At 39.8% G+C, this 14705-nt stretch overlaps 2 protein-coding genes across 3 annotated transcripts in view; one reads left to right on the forward strand and one right to left on the reverse strand.

Annotated features, from left to right (window-relative positions):
- LOC135938484 (uncharacterized) overlaps positions 1 to 14705 on the forward strand; it is a 33620-nt gene that overhangs the window by 8560 nt on the left and 10355 nt on the right. The gene's annotated exons all lie outside the window — the stretch shown is intronic.
- Positions 9197 to 10516, reverse strand: LOC135940559 (uncharacterized). The gene is made up of 6 exons (XM_065485489.1): positions 10264 to 10516; positions 10127 to 10208; positions 9826 to 9898; positions 9715 to 9779; positions 9543 to 9660; positions 9197 to 9490 (listed from the first exon to the last, which is right to left on the reverse strand). Exons 1-6 carry the CDS (start codon positions 10416 to 10418, stop codon positions 9237 to 9239), a joined length of 747 nt encoding a protein of 248 aa, XP_065341561.1. The 5' UTR covers positions 10419 to 10516; the 3' UTR covers positions 9197 to 9236.

The following is a 14705-nucleotide window of genomic DNA, read 5'->3' on the forward strand; positions in this document are numbered from 1 at the left end:
ACCAGGGGCCGCCCTTATTGGTATTAAAAATTTAATAAATTATGAGTTTGAAGACGAAGATTTCTACCCACGAAATTTAAAGAAGAAAGCCCCTCGTTTTTTCCAGAGATGGTTGTGTATATTTTACTGTTTAAATTGCAAAACAATGATGTCACGCAAAACCAAATTTAAATTACGGCATTGAATTAAATTGAAACCAGGAGAAAACCCCGTTCCATTTATTCCTATTGAATGGTGCATATCACATGATGATTAAAAACTGCTAATGCCTTATAAGAATTAAAATTATCAAATCTATCAATATAAACAAGGTCCGGATTTTATGGCGTGCAGTATAGCTACCCTGCGACAACCCAGAGCTGAGCAAGTTTCTGCACAGTTTCTAAATATGAAGTCTTGCATGTACACTATTGATGGTTCATGCCAAAACAAAGCTAAATTGCGAGTAACCAGCCGCCTGGCGCAAAGCGTTTGCATGGACCAGATCAGCAAGCAGAACGCTTAAATGACGGAGAGCTAATAGCTGTCGTGTTGCCAGGGGCTGGCCGAACTTATGTGGAGCAAAATTGCGTTTTTGTTCAAGGGCCTGGCGGACGTCGTTGTTGCCACAAGTGCTCGAGCGGGGAATGAAATGATTTCCCTGGTTTATTGTGGGAGACCGCGTAAAAATTCACTCCTTTGGCGCACTTTTGCTTAGCGCAAAAAGCCTCTGCTCTCGACCGCAGAGTCGAAAAAAAGGACTTGGATGCAGGTTTAATTCGGTCAGAAGAGCGAAACTATTTTCAAAAGGATGCGTGCCTTTCCGGTTTATACGGTTTTACTATTTTAGTCGCACTGCCAAGCATGTTAAAGGCTTAGCTGGAAAGCTCATTTTCAAACTAAATAACGAAAACTGGGTAGCTTTAATGCGGTTTCTAGTACGGTTTTTTTACTAGAGATAAGAAAATTTAGAATAGTCTTGAATGATGCTTTCAATCCCGAAATAATTAAAAAGACAGTAAAAGAGCAGCAGACTGCAATGTTAATGAAAAGAAATGCCGCATTTGATCATTCCTATATGTACTATGTATTTTACTAATGTAAGAATTAATATGGTTATAGAGCCAACTCCTTCAGGATGTGGGTAGCTTTGAGCTTTTAAATGTATATAGTAAAAACAATTGGAAATGCAATCTGAGAGTTGAAAGGAGAAACAAAAAACTGAATTGCAAATATGGCACCGTAGAAAAGGCTGTGACACAGAAAGAATCCTGGGATGCACACGCGTATCACGTCGTCTCCGCGGCAGAAATTGAAGCAGGGGAGTAGGCGCGCCGACTGAGTGCCGGATAAAAGCGAGATAGACTCTCGATTGCTCGCCAAGCATGCAGGCAGTCAGCATCAGATTTGCGAAAGGGATCAAGACGAGAGGCAAAGCGTGATATATTTCACTGCTCTCTACCAGACAAAGTCAATATTTAAGGTCGTCCCGAACGATTCTACTCTGCATATTCTGATACAAAAATTGTTATACACATTTTCGACTTTCTCCTTGTTCCTGCCATTTCCTACAACTTCGTGCTGCGCTAAATAAGAAATGACATCGGCGTTATTCATGCGTGCTATGCGCCTCCCAGTCATTCTGCGGTATTAAATTTATGAAAGGCGACCGCTCTTGCTGCCATCGATTGACCTCTGCCTACGCAGCACTGTACTTTTATGTCGCTCGGAATAAATGTATTTATTCGTACCTACTTATTTGAACGAGTTGCTCTTCTTTGCCACTTTGCTGCGAAATTTGCACGTTATGCTTGCGTAAAAAATCTCTTTTAGAAAAGTTTCCTGACACACAACAAGAGGGAAAGATGAATATCAAAAGCGAGAACGTCTTCCTTGAAATCGGCATAAAGCAGAAAATACTTTTCCAATGAAAACTTTTTGATTGGAGTTCAATTCAAACCTATTAATCACACAATTCTCCTTGAAAGTCACGTAAATGAATATTCTTCAAGCTGCCTCTCAGAGTTTCATTAATTCCCAGATTCTAATAATCAGGAAAACAAGAACAAAACATTTTTTATATTCTTGTTTATTCTTGTTCTCATCAAATACAATAAAATATATTTGTAAAATTAAATATTTATAGTTGCGCTAAAAAAGCATTTATTTGTTCCCTACAAAGATTGATCGAGCACAAAATGAGCCTGGGGCTGATTTGACGCAATCGAAATTGCCTTAAAGAAGCAGGACGAGAGATTGAAAGACGTGCGCAAGAAGTTTCCTCCTTAATTACATATTTAACTCGTGCGTTGCTGAGGACAAACTCACTTTTGACGCCGGCGTGGATGAAATTTGGCTAATGAGGAGGAAGCTCAATAAAGGCCCCAGCAGCAGCGACGCGCGACAAATATATTTACACAAATTCACACGGCGCAGTTTTGCACGGAAAACTTTTCGAAGCAGCCAATTGAGCGGTTTTGAGCCGCTGGGCTCGCACTCGAGGGAAATGAGAGCTTTGACTTGAGTCGGAGAAGGTTGTTTGTATATGCACAAACAAATTGAGCAGCTAGCTTGCGAGGAAGCAGCAACATGGCGAAATTCATGTGCAAATGCTGTTACAAGCAACGTCTGGAATGGTGTGCTTACGTCGAATTGGTCTTGACAGCAAAAAGTAAAAGCCTAATCAGATGTTTTAAACACTGTGTCTCACCCTTCTTTTACTTTTCCTTTATGTTAATTTGTTCAATTTGTCTGGAGTTGGCAATGTATGGAGTAGATCGGCACAATAACGTTCATTTTGGAACTAATCACGAGTAGAATTGTATACGCGTAAAACTTGGAATGGCGAAAAAATTGGTAATATTGGTATTGAAATTTTTAATTTTACATATTTTGCTTCATCATGACTTGAAAATTGATGCATAAATTAAATTTAAGAGCTTGAACAAAATTCATCGTTTTTTTCTTTAGGTGGGAAACATTTAAGTGTGCTTTTTTTCTTAACATGCAACTTTGTATTGAAAATTACTCAATTTGTAGAACAATCTGTTTTTTCAATGGTTGCGCTTCAATGACTTTCAATTTAGTGCGCTTTACAAATTACATCATATTTCATTTTTATACTGTTTCCCTTAGCACTTTCCGATTTATTTTGATTAGATTCGTATCAATGTATGTAAACTGGCTGGACATTGAATTTGGGTGAAACGAATTGATTAACTTTCGCCAAAGAGCTCATTTCAAAACCAGTTTACTTATAAATACAGGCGACATTGACATTCGAAAGCTAGATTTTAGTTGCGTTTGATGACATAAGATTATTTGTATAGACTCAGTCGTATTTGAAATGGATTTACCAGCTGACCGGATGCCGTCCAGCATATCGACCGCGTGTTCTACTTCTGCGAAATCAGTCGAATTTCTCGTTTGGTGACCGAGCAAGCAGTAATGTCATTGCGGGCGATTCGCGATAATTGGGAACCACAGACACGGCGGCAGCAGCAGCAGCCGTCACAGAGCAAAAAGCTGGCCGAAATGAATTCGTCGTCTGGCTGCGCGCGAGAGAGGCATTCAATCCCTTCCATCTGTCTAACTGCTCTCGTGAACTGTGACCCGGCCCGAGAATTGCGAGTCTCCGACTGAAAGAGCGAATTTTGTGTGTGCGGCGTGCTCTCAGAGTCGCGAGCGACACGCCGCTAATTGAATCGGGCGTCATAGCGCCGGCGGCAAGAAATGAGAGCAGAACGTACAGGAGATAGGTGCTTGAGTGGCGTGCCGTGGCGGAAATTAAGCCATCAGCCCGATGGGTGGTTGTGCTGTGGGCGCGTCTCCCTGCTGCCCGCGGGGCAAACAATTGATTTTATCCTTTTTATTGCGTGCTGCTGCACAACGGACAGTAGCTCCCGCGGGGAAATGTCCGGCATGTTTGCTCAATCATACTCAAACTGAATTAGACCAGAGAGCTCTGTATCAATTATCGGTTAATCTCGGTTTGAAAATATGGCTTCGCAAGGCAATTCCGTCACGTTAAATTATTATTTGTATTTCTCTTCAACCTTTTGGGGGTCTTTTTCATATTTAGTTTGCGTTAATTTTCCATCTTATAAGTTTAAACCACTCCGTGAGAAGATAAAGAACCGCGAACCAAAGTTACATGGAAGAGTTCTATAAATTTCTTTTAGTGCTCATTGGATAATAATAATAATTTTATTTGTCTTTTGGCATGTACATAATTTAACACAGTAAACATTTTGCATTTTATAGATCTTTCAATCCATTCGTTTGATCTAAACTAACATCCGGAATTATGTAAACTTTTTGAACATTTTCATCACTTTTTAACGAGTAGTATATTGTTGGTTCTGTATCAGCCAACTTCATTATTTCGCCGTCTGAATGTGAAATTAGAACTATTTGTTATACTCTGCGTGAAATATTCAATAATGAAAGATAAATAAAAATTTCTTGTTTGCTGAGCAAAATACACAAATTTCGCGGTTGAATAACGTCGCGCGCAAAGCCACCGAGTAAAAGTTGCCTTCCGCGCGCACCGTGTTATCGTTTGCATAACTCGCGAAGCGTGGAAAGTGGGACCGTCGTGCATAACACTTTCATTGATCATCGGGCCAACGAAAGCGAGAGTTATCTCTTTGGCGCCTCTATTATATTAAATTCCTAGCGAAGCAAGTCCAAACATGCCAAGTCAGCGCGACGCATAATCCGCCGAGGTGCGGTACACTTGCAAATTGTGCTCATCTAACGCCGACCAGAAAGTTCACGCTTGGGTGCAGGGCAGCTTGCGTAACGCCAATTTTGCCAAGTTCAGTCTCCTCCCTGGTGGGCTGGCGGCCTGGCCCATTGTGTTTGCATTGTCCCCCGCAAAACAGATTATAGAGAGGATTTTGCTTCCTCAAAACTTACTTAGAAGGAAGATATATTTGCAAATTTTGCCTTTCAGGCTTGGCCATGCATCTTAAGTCTCGGTTAAACACCACTAAAATTAAATTATTCTGCCTGGATGGTGCAGTCCTGTAAATACTATATGCGAGAACACGAGACAAAGAATAAATATAATTATATAAGGGCTCCTTGGGAAGAAAATGCTTGGAGGAGAAAGCATTGTGGTCTGTATGCTCGTTTTATTTGCGCCGCGCAAACCTCTTAATGCCATTTACCGTCAGATGTATTCATACTTCTGTGTAATAAGCAAGCCACTTTAGCGCACAATCATACAAAAGCACTAGGCTCGTGTGCTTTTCCTTCTTCTTTTGAAGTCAGCTGTTTTATTTTCTGACGAGTCATCATGTCATTGTCGGCCGTGTTGAAAATGCATTACGTGACGCTTGCACGAGCTGCATTTAGACGCTGTTTTCACGGTGCAGCTATGAATTGTCGCTCTGTGAAAAGTAAAAGGTGTCGATCGAAATTAAACCGCTCAATTGCTTGCATAACGTAATTTGATTAGATTCGTGAAATTGACAAATAACTTCTGAGACCTTAAAAGCTCAATTCTTTCCCAATGCCTTTCAAATAACACTTTGGCGTTTTAGGATAAGAGAAATCACGCATGTCGCAACAGACCTTAATAATTTGTGAGATATCATCGCGCATTCGCATTTCCTCCATCCAGAATTCAAACTGCTCCTGTATCGGCGATGGGGGATCGAATTTCCTGAATTTTTCAAACACAGGCACGCCACCCACGCAAGGCGAAGAAACCACTCGAATATCTTATTAAAACACGAAAATAAAAATATATATTTTTTTTCACAAAATTTATATTTAATGCTTTTTAAACAGTGTTATTGAATTAGGGTAGTAGATCTTATTAAATACAGCGACGGGGTATTTCTGGTCTTTCGGCAATACACACACGGCCAACTCAAACTCTCAGCAGAATGGTCAGGTCCGTGGGTTATCATAATTTTTTGCCGATTTATATTTGGACACCGTGTGGAGCAGAATACAGAAATACTAAAAACGGTACAAGCCAGCCAACACTGCTAAACGCCTGAGAGAGCAGACCAGAAATAAATACCGTACGTTATTGTTTCAGACCATCAGTCGATCAGTCACGAAAGGAGGAAGTTCTGTTAAAAATAAAAACAAAAACGGAAGCCAATTACACAACACGAGCAATATTTTTTCTAGGCAATGTTATTGCAGCTGCTTGTTTCCAACACTGCCGTGAGCAATAAAAGGAATTATGCTGCTGTTTACACTCACAATTTTGAAAATAAATTACTAACATCAATAAAGAGGGAAAATATATTAAAACAATAATGTGGAAAATAAAACTTCTCGTTATATTTATTACTGGCAAGTTAAATTAAAAGCAATGTGATCATAACATACAGTATATAATGTTAGTTAACACACACCTTTGCTCAGTCCAAAAAGTGCTGTTTTGTGTTTTCAATTTATGACTCTAGGAATATCGTGTACCACCTTTAGCTGCAAAAAAATACATATTATGTATGTATGGAAAGGAAAATATATTCACTTTTGCAGCACTCTCTCATCGTTCAGCTCTCAACTTGTGTAAACCTCATACTTTATTCTTAGTGTGACAGATGTTGCTGCCGCTAAGAGTGTGGACAAAAAATCCAGGTTCAAAATCAACGCATGAGAGTTATTCAATATTGAGATATATATATATATATATATATAAAATATAATGCATGGCGGTCGCAGCTGCAGAAGCAAATGAGGATTGCCCAGCTAATTGTAAGAGATCTTAAAGATGAAGAAATTTAAATTTAACCGGTTATATGCCTAAAAAATTAGAATTTTCCCAATTAAAGTCATAGATCTTGGTCACAATGAATTTGCTAAATCGAATCAACCAATAATTCGAATGTAACTAACCATTGACTGAAAAAGCATATTTCTCCCTACTGCCGGCCGGGTTAATCGAGCTTTTTCGTCAGCTTCTGCTACAGAAGTACTGAGAAATCGTGGCGCACGCGATATAATTTTCTCTCTTCACTTCCTTGTTCTCGGAAGTGACGGCTAGTTTGAAGTCGAAGGCACACATACAACACATATCGATCAATACACGTACACTTTCACACAATCTCGCTTTATGCATATCCCGTCTGTAAATTGACAAGTGTCACCCTCTTTGGCTGTTCTTGGCGATGGACGCACGAAAGTGCCTCAAGAGCTCCGATACCCTACACTTTCATGCGTTCGGAAATCAGTTTTGCTGATCTGCTCTCGAGAATCAGGGATTCTTGGATGCTTATTCAATTTGCATGCAAATTGCGCTGTGAGGAGCAAACAGGATGTCAGAGCGATCGACGCAGAAATTCCAGTGCGATTCTTTCATATCTCTCTCTCGCTCCACTGGCGGCGTAAAATTTATAAAAATGCGTCCTGCTGTAAGTGTTTGGTCACGGGGAAAGAAACCATACGCGCTGAGCTCGAAATGCTTTTTAATATGTATTGTTCCACGTCGCGACTGAGCATTTGGCAGCGACCGCTGACGAGAGGGAAGTTCATAAACATCGGCTCTAACGATTTTCGCTCTAATTGTTTGAACTGGCAGAGGAGATTGTCAACTGCGTCTGAAAAAAAATAAAAGCTCACGTACAGATTGGCCCAGGTTGGATAAAAATTATTTTTATTGAGTCTCCAGTGCCTCTCAGTTCGGCTCTCCATAAAATTGCATATTGATTCGGTCTAATGATGCCGAAATCGATCTCTGATCAACCGGGTGGTTCCCTCGTGGCATGGTGGGTGTTGTGTGGAGAAGCGACGGATCCACCGTGATAGAGGTGTAATCAATAAAATGAATTGAGTGAATGTTTGCTCTCGGCCTGCGGCCACCAGCAACCATCAACCCGGCTTGTTTTGTGATCAGCCGAGAGCCAGCTGTGATTGGTATAATGAACGTTGTTCATTTCCATCTCGTTTGGACTTTGGTAAAATAGTGACGCACGCTGATTGATGCAGACAGAGCGACGCCTCTACCTCACGCAACGGATTCACGTTTTCCTGACCGCACGGATCACATGCCAGTGCAGTGGAAAATGTTTTTCGAATTAAATCTCAATGAAAACATCCTATTTATTTGTTTTGTCGCTCACAACAACACTTCTTAGAATTAAAAGAGTGTGTTTAAGATTAATAAATCATACTACCACCATCAGCTTCAAAATAATGCATTGCATATACAATGTAAGTCTCACTCGGCGAGCACCCGATCAAATAAACTCATTCGTACATCGCTTCTCACAGCCCTGTTGTGCACTAGTCTTACGGCTTACATAAAATGCGATTGTGGGCGGCGGTGGAAGTGCCCTGCAGTGCACAATTTAACTTTTGCCTGCGTTCATGTACTAGATCCGAAGTGAAAAAAATACTCTTTTCCACTACGTAGCGCACAAACGACAGTGATATTGATATTGTGGTAAAAAACGTCATCATACATTTGGTGCTTAAATTATTCCAGCTTGAAACAAACAAAACTCACAATCAATTTTTTTGTGTTATTTAGAGAAATATATTGCGGATATATTTCTGCATTTCCTGAGTGTTTTTTTTTTAATTTTTTGTTCCGACATTCAGCCTGTCGTGGTTGTATTTGAGGGCAATTTTCAATTTTGCAATAAATTATTTCGTGGTAGAATGACACAATTGAATATTAGCAATCGTGGTTTTTATTGCTTTTACAAACCTTGGTAATTTTCTCTTGATAAACAGATTTCCTAATTTAACATTTTTTTGGGTATAAATTTTTAAATGACATTAATAATTATTGTTGCTCTCGTGCAAGATTGATTTAAAAGTTTTGGTGATAGTAATTCGTGAAATTATAATAAAACCAAAGCTCGCCATGAAACTGTAGCGGATGCGGAGCCAAGCTCCTACTCCTTTTTCACTTTTGGTTCAGGGTGTTGCTAGTAATCATTGTTAGGGATTATTTGTTAGAAAATTCACTGAAACCAATTGAAAAACTGTCATTTAAAAAAAAGAATTAAAAGGCTAAAATCAGATTGGCATATAATTGAAAAGTATTATTACCTTTCAAAAATTGAACCTCGCCCTTTCTTGGGGAGGAATTAACAATTATTCATTTCACTTACGGCATTTTAAATATTTTAACAGCCTCCATGTCCATGGTAAATGTAGATTAATTGAGTTTAATCAATTTGTATTTAAAAGGGGAAAGGAATTAAAAATTTCAAGAATAAGAACGAATAAATTTAATACACACACCTCGTTAAAAAAACATTGAGGTTCTTGAAGCCGCCTTAATTTGAATGGACTAGGCATTCAGGTTTCACCTTGCAAATTACGTAACATTCATATTTACAATCCAAGTCGACAAGCTTTTTTCTCTCCCAAGTGAAATATGAAACACATGTTTCCTGGCCTGCATTAAAGTTTCTGGGATTACCGTGCGCCTTGTCCCACAAAGTATTTGAAGGAAGGAGCTGTTCTCCATCAATCCATTTGAACTTCCCTGGTCTCTGCTCAATATCAGATGCCCCCAGCCACCAAACACCTGAAATTTAGTTGCATGAGTGTTGCAAAGTATTAGCAATATTTAGCAGTACCGTGGTCAATAATCCTCTTTGACTCGTCGAAAAGTCCATCCAGTTGACTTTGATTCTGTACCTTCACCATGTACATGTTATTTCTTTCGCAGAATTGTTTTGATTCAGTCCAACTCATCTGAGATGAAACAAAAGTTAACCTTTGTTCTTTTTTTTATAGTTTTGAGCTCACTTTTTTGGGATAAGAAAAAAAGTAGGTCATTTCATCTGCAGACAGAGTTCTCACTCTACCAGTGCCTGAAATTTTTTTATTAATTTTTTGGATATAAATTTTAGCTTTTACCATTATCCGGACAGGGTTTAAACTCTATCTCCTCATCGATCTTTGGATTGCTGATTCCGACTGTAATATTTTGCTGAAAATTAACTTACATTACCCTTTGACTTTTGACTTATAGAATATTGTGTTAAGTATTAAAAAAAGGAAACCAAAACAATGATGGTAGCAATTAGGGCAATAAGAAAACTAATAGGCTTTTCACATTCAATTTAGCAATTGCCCCAAGTTTTGACTGTGGTTTTATTTATATTCTTTGTGACTATTCAGTTATTAATATAGTTTCTATGTTGATTAAAATAACCACCAGCATGTCCTTGATACTGGAAATGTCCTCCTTTAAGTGTTGTAAATCGTTTGCCAACTTGCTCTCCTCATCAGTGAAGCCACTGCATTTTTAAATAACATTTTAAGTCTCTTTTTCGCTTCCAATTGAGCACATACCTGCATCTGTAGCGTTTACGGAGCATTGTCTTCAGAGTCAGGGCCTCAATCTCGCAGTCGTCCGCATCCGCGACTTCAGCGGAAAACGCTGTTTGGCAAACGGCAAAAGCCACCAGGACGGCGAAAGCAGACCATTTTATGCTTTGCGTCTGCATTCTGAGCGTGGGTTGCTATCAGATCCGACGGCGGCCGTCTGAATGCCATGAAAAAGTGCTTTTATAGCGTTGCAATGCGCATATATTGCGTTGACGTCTGATTTAAGACACGTGTGAAGCAGAGTTCAAATAACTATAGTTAGTAAAAAAGCGTTTGTGCTCTACAAGCAATGCGGGATTGACTAATAATAGCTTATACTAGATTGCCATGTGGTATTCATTAAAAAATTAATCTACTTGCTCTAATTTAGAAAATGCGTACTCCGTGAAATAATAAAAACTCATGAAATATTTGAAATTGCATTTATTCACAAAATCATATACGCTGCAATAATTGGTATAGTAATAATAATATTTATGGATTATTCTCACTTTCCAAAAGAGCAGAAATCAGCTAGTGGAACGTACTTTTTGAGCACTCTCCTAGATTTTGAAACACGGCGTTATTTAAGAGTAAAAAGCTTCTCAGGCTGCCTGGGTTTGGTAATACATTAGGACACATACGCCCACCTTGACGTAGGACCGGACCGCCGTCCGTAGCCCGGAGCCGTAGTGAATCTCTAAACCACAAATTAAGAGGTGGTCTCACTTTCTACAGGCACGCCGCACTATTGTGCCAGCAAAGGCCATTGAGGACAGTTGCACTTGCAGCCGCACCGTTTTTATGAATGCAAACGCGGTTGCGAGGCAGCATCATTAAAAGTGTTGTAAAAGGACCGCGGGCTGGCAGAGGACCTAGATTTTGGAAAACATTAAGATTAAGGTCGTGAACGCCAGTGGGTCCTATAGTAAAAGCGCGAGGAGCGCGGTCAGCCGCAAAAATTAGTTGGCATATAATGTTGTGCATCCCTGGTGAATTTTAAAAGCAGCCACAAATTTCATGCATTCCGCGTCATTTCACTGTCAGAAAGTATGTCACGCAACGTCAATTATCGCCCGGAGCAGCAGGGGAAAGGGCTGAATATTCATTAGTTTCAGTGGAAAATGAGTGTGGCAGGAGTTTTTATGTGCGCGGTTCGGTCAATGGGTGCTCGGTTCGCCGCTCCTGATGATGATGACGGATAGCGTTGGTGGGGTTGCCAAGAGCCTGTGGTTTCGGACTGTGGCCAGCCTCGCGATGGCCAATAATTTCCATTCTGATGATGGTTTTGGGTTTTCTCACTTCCTCAATCAGCGTGTCTAAACTTGATTACCAGCACATTTAATCACGTGCCAAAATAGTTTCAATGAGAATGTCCCACATCTTCTATTAATTTTGGGGGTAAAATTATCCTCCAGCTTTATTACCTAAATTCAAGTAATTAATAAAACGAAAATTTATTCTGACAAAAGAATGAAAATTTGTGTATTATAGTTGATTTCTCTGTAGAGCAAAGTCCAAACTTGTGATTTATGCGCGCAGCTTCGTAGCACGCATAGCACGTTACTCATATTGTGCCAAAAATGTCAATTCTGGCAACCCTGCTGGGGCAAGAAAAATATGAAACGCCTACAGGAGCTTTTACGTGACGAATAGAGGGGTTTACGCTGTGTTCACGAGGTGCGTTTGGAATTATAATTAATTGGCGCGGTCGCGAACTGCATGGAAATCACCACGTACCTCTGAATGCCAAGCCCAAAGTGAATACAAATATTTTAGAGTTGCGCTGCTTTCAATTCGTGTCATTGCTTTCAAGTTGTGTGTGCGCGAATTGTGGCTTCACTTGTAGTATGGATTGAAAGCTGACGTCCGTGAACTTTTTGTGATTATTTTTCATCCGTTCGCGATATTATTAATGCGTTAAAGTCGGCAGAAAGAAAGTTGAACACAAGCTTATTTATTTTCCTTATGATTTCATGGTTTCATTGCTTAAAATCTTTAAAATTCATTTATTCGGTTAGCAATACAAAATACCATAAATTATCTGAAAAAATAATTATTCCATTGATTGTAAGATTCGTTATCAATAAAGCACAACGAACATACGTAAAACATACACCTCCTTTTGAAAAACAAATTCGGAAACTGCATAAAAAGGAAGCAAATGGAGTTGCAAATCAGGGCCTTTGAGATAAGAAAAGCTCAACTTTCTCAGAATATTTTGCACTTCAAAGGATGAGGAGAGAACCGGGGCGAAGGAATTACAGCGCCGTGTCGAGCAATCTCATTAAATCAACAGCAAGGAGCATTCATCCCTCGCGACCTCTTTGGCACGAACTGACCTGCAAATTCACATAATTATTCTCGTCGACGCTGCAGGGGCAGCATGCAGAAAACCGATAAAGATTCTTATCCCTCTTCTCACCCTCTGCTGCGCTGCTCTCGGTCGCACACGTGCAAGCAGGGTGTAATTCCATAATTGCACCCACGGCGTTGCCGCAAACGAGATGCCGGCCAATAAGTTGAACCAATTTGCACAATACAAATTGAGTGGGCTGCAACTGTACCCATGAGGTCAAACATTCAATCGAGCTTTTTTCTATTGTTGGAGTAATACCAGCAAATCTGCTCAGAGAAGGAAATTAATGAGGCGCGAGGAGGTACGAAATTGAGCTTTCCACTTCAGTAGTGGAATTCTGAATGGCAAATCGATTGTAAAACTTCTCGAAAGCTTTTATTCAACGATTTTATCTTTTCGCAGAAGCACTTAAATATAGCCTTTTTGAAAATTTCTAAGAGAAAAGTGAAAAGTTTGAAACAATTCATGTTCAGGCTCCAGAAATTGAGTTGTTTTTAATTAAATACAATGCATGGACTAGATGCAGATCTACGTTCTAGCCAACAATGTCATCAGTTTTTTAATCGATAAATAATTAAATCGCTAATTTCAAGTTAAAATTTACCTTCATTATTAGGTGTGACAATAATTATATAATTTCAGGAAGTATTAACACAGAAAGTAATTTGAATCACCCAATATATTTATTAAAACTGAAATACAAAGCGGATGATTGATTTTTGAAAATGCATATCGACTGAAACTCAGTAAAATATGGTGTCAGAATTTCTTGTTGGTTAAGATAATGATAAAAAATTGTTTCATAATTCATAATTGTTCTGCTTTGATGGAAACAGGAAATACATAAAATGACAGTTCTCATCATTTTGTTTTTACCCATATGCCTCATGTCCATGCGTTGTCCCAGCAATAAATTTTATCGCGGCATTGACCACTGTTAAAGGAGGTCACACAAGCAAATCTTCATTCTCGGCCCTCTTCTTCTCACAAAGGAAGAACCGGCACTCGCGAGACAAGGCACGAGATGCGTGCACTATTGCGAGCGCATGACAGTGTGCAAGGGCAGTTGAGTGACCTGACCTGGACTGTTTGTGTGCACAATGTCTCCGTAATGGCGAGCACGCCAGTGGAATTCTTTGTTGCGAGTTTGCTTTGCGTCAGGTGCAATGCGGCAAATACTTTTCTAATGGCCGCGCGCGGCCTGCTCCGATCCATCAGAGCAACAAACCGTCGTTAAACATGCATATTTATGAGTGCCGACCGGCAGCACTCGCACACCATACTTCTGGGCGTGTTGTTTGTCCTCGCTGCTTGTTGGACACAGCGTCACGTAATTAGACGGGCATTAGGCGACATCGTCATGGGTGTGTGCTCGCATGGCACCCCCGAAACAAACATACCCACCACTAATCTGACCTCGAGGTTATCGCATATTTGCACACTCGGCTTCTGCGGGCCGAAGGGAAACAGAAATGAATGCAAAATAATGGTTGCCTGTGCGTTGGAGTGATCACAAAATCGATATTATCGTTTTATGCTGTCAAACGCTTGGACGGAGATCGTTTACCCACGCGGACGAAAGATTGTGACCGCGCGCGTGTTTAAAATTTGCATTTAGAACTGAATTCTAAACGAGGACACGCTCGGCTAAAAAGCCCATTTGCCAGCGTATAGGGATAGAATAGTGTGCACTTTGCGCAATTAAGAGTTTAAATTAACAAATGGCGCAAATTTAAATTAAACACACGCTGTGTGTTGCAGGATTGAGCGTTATCCACCGTTGCTCTTGATAATTTGATAGCCTATATGCGAACGATTCAAAACGTTGAATGATTTTGTGGAGTGGCTTTTATAATGATATGATGATACTCGCTCAATATTGGAATATTCATTCCCCATAGGCGTATTTAGGTGTGTATTTTGACCTTTTTCGAACTTTATAATTCGTTTATATGCTCCGATCCACTTTATGAAGCAATTAAACAGCCATAATGGAGCTTGTTATTGATGATAGTGGCACCAATTATAATTACGAGCTGAAAGATCCAAATTTGAGCAAAATGCATCA

Source organism: Cloeon dipterum, chromosome 3, assembly GCF_949628265.1.
Source record: "Cloeon dipterum chromosome 3, ieCloDipt1.1, whole genome shotgun sequence".
NCBI lineage: Eukaryota > Metazoa > Arthropoda > Insecta > Ephemeroptera > Baetidae > Cloeon > Cloeon dipterum.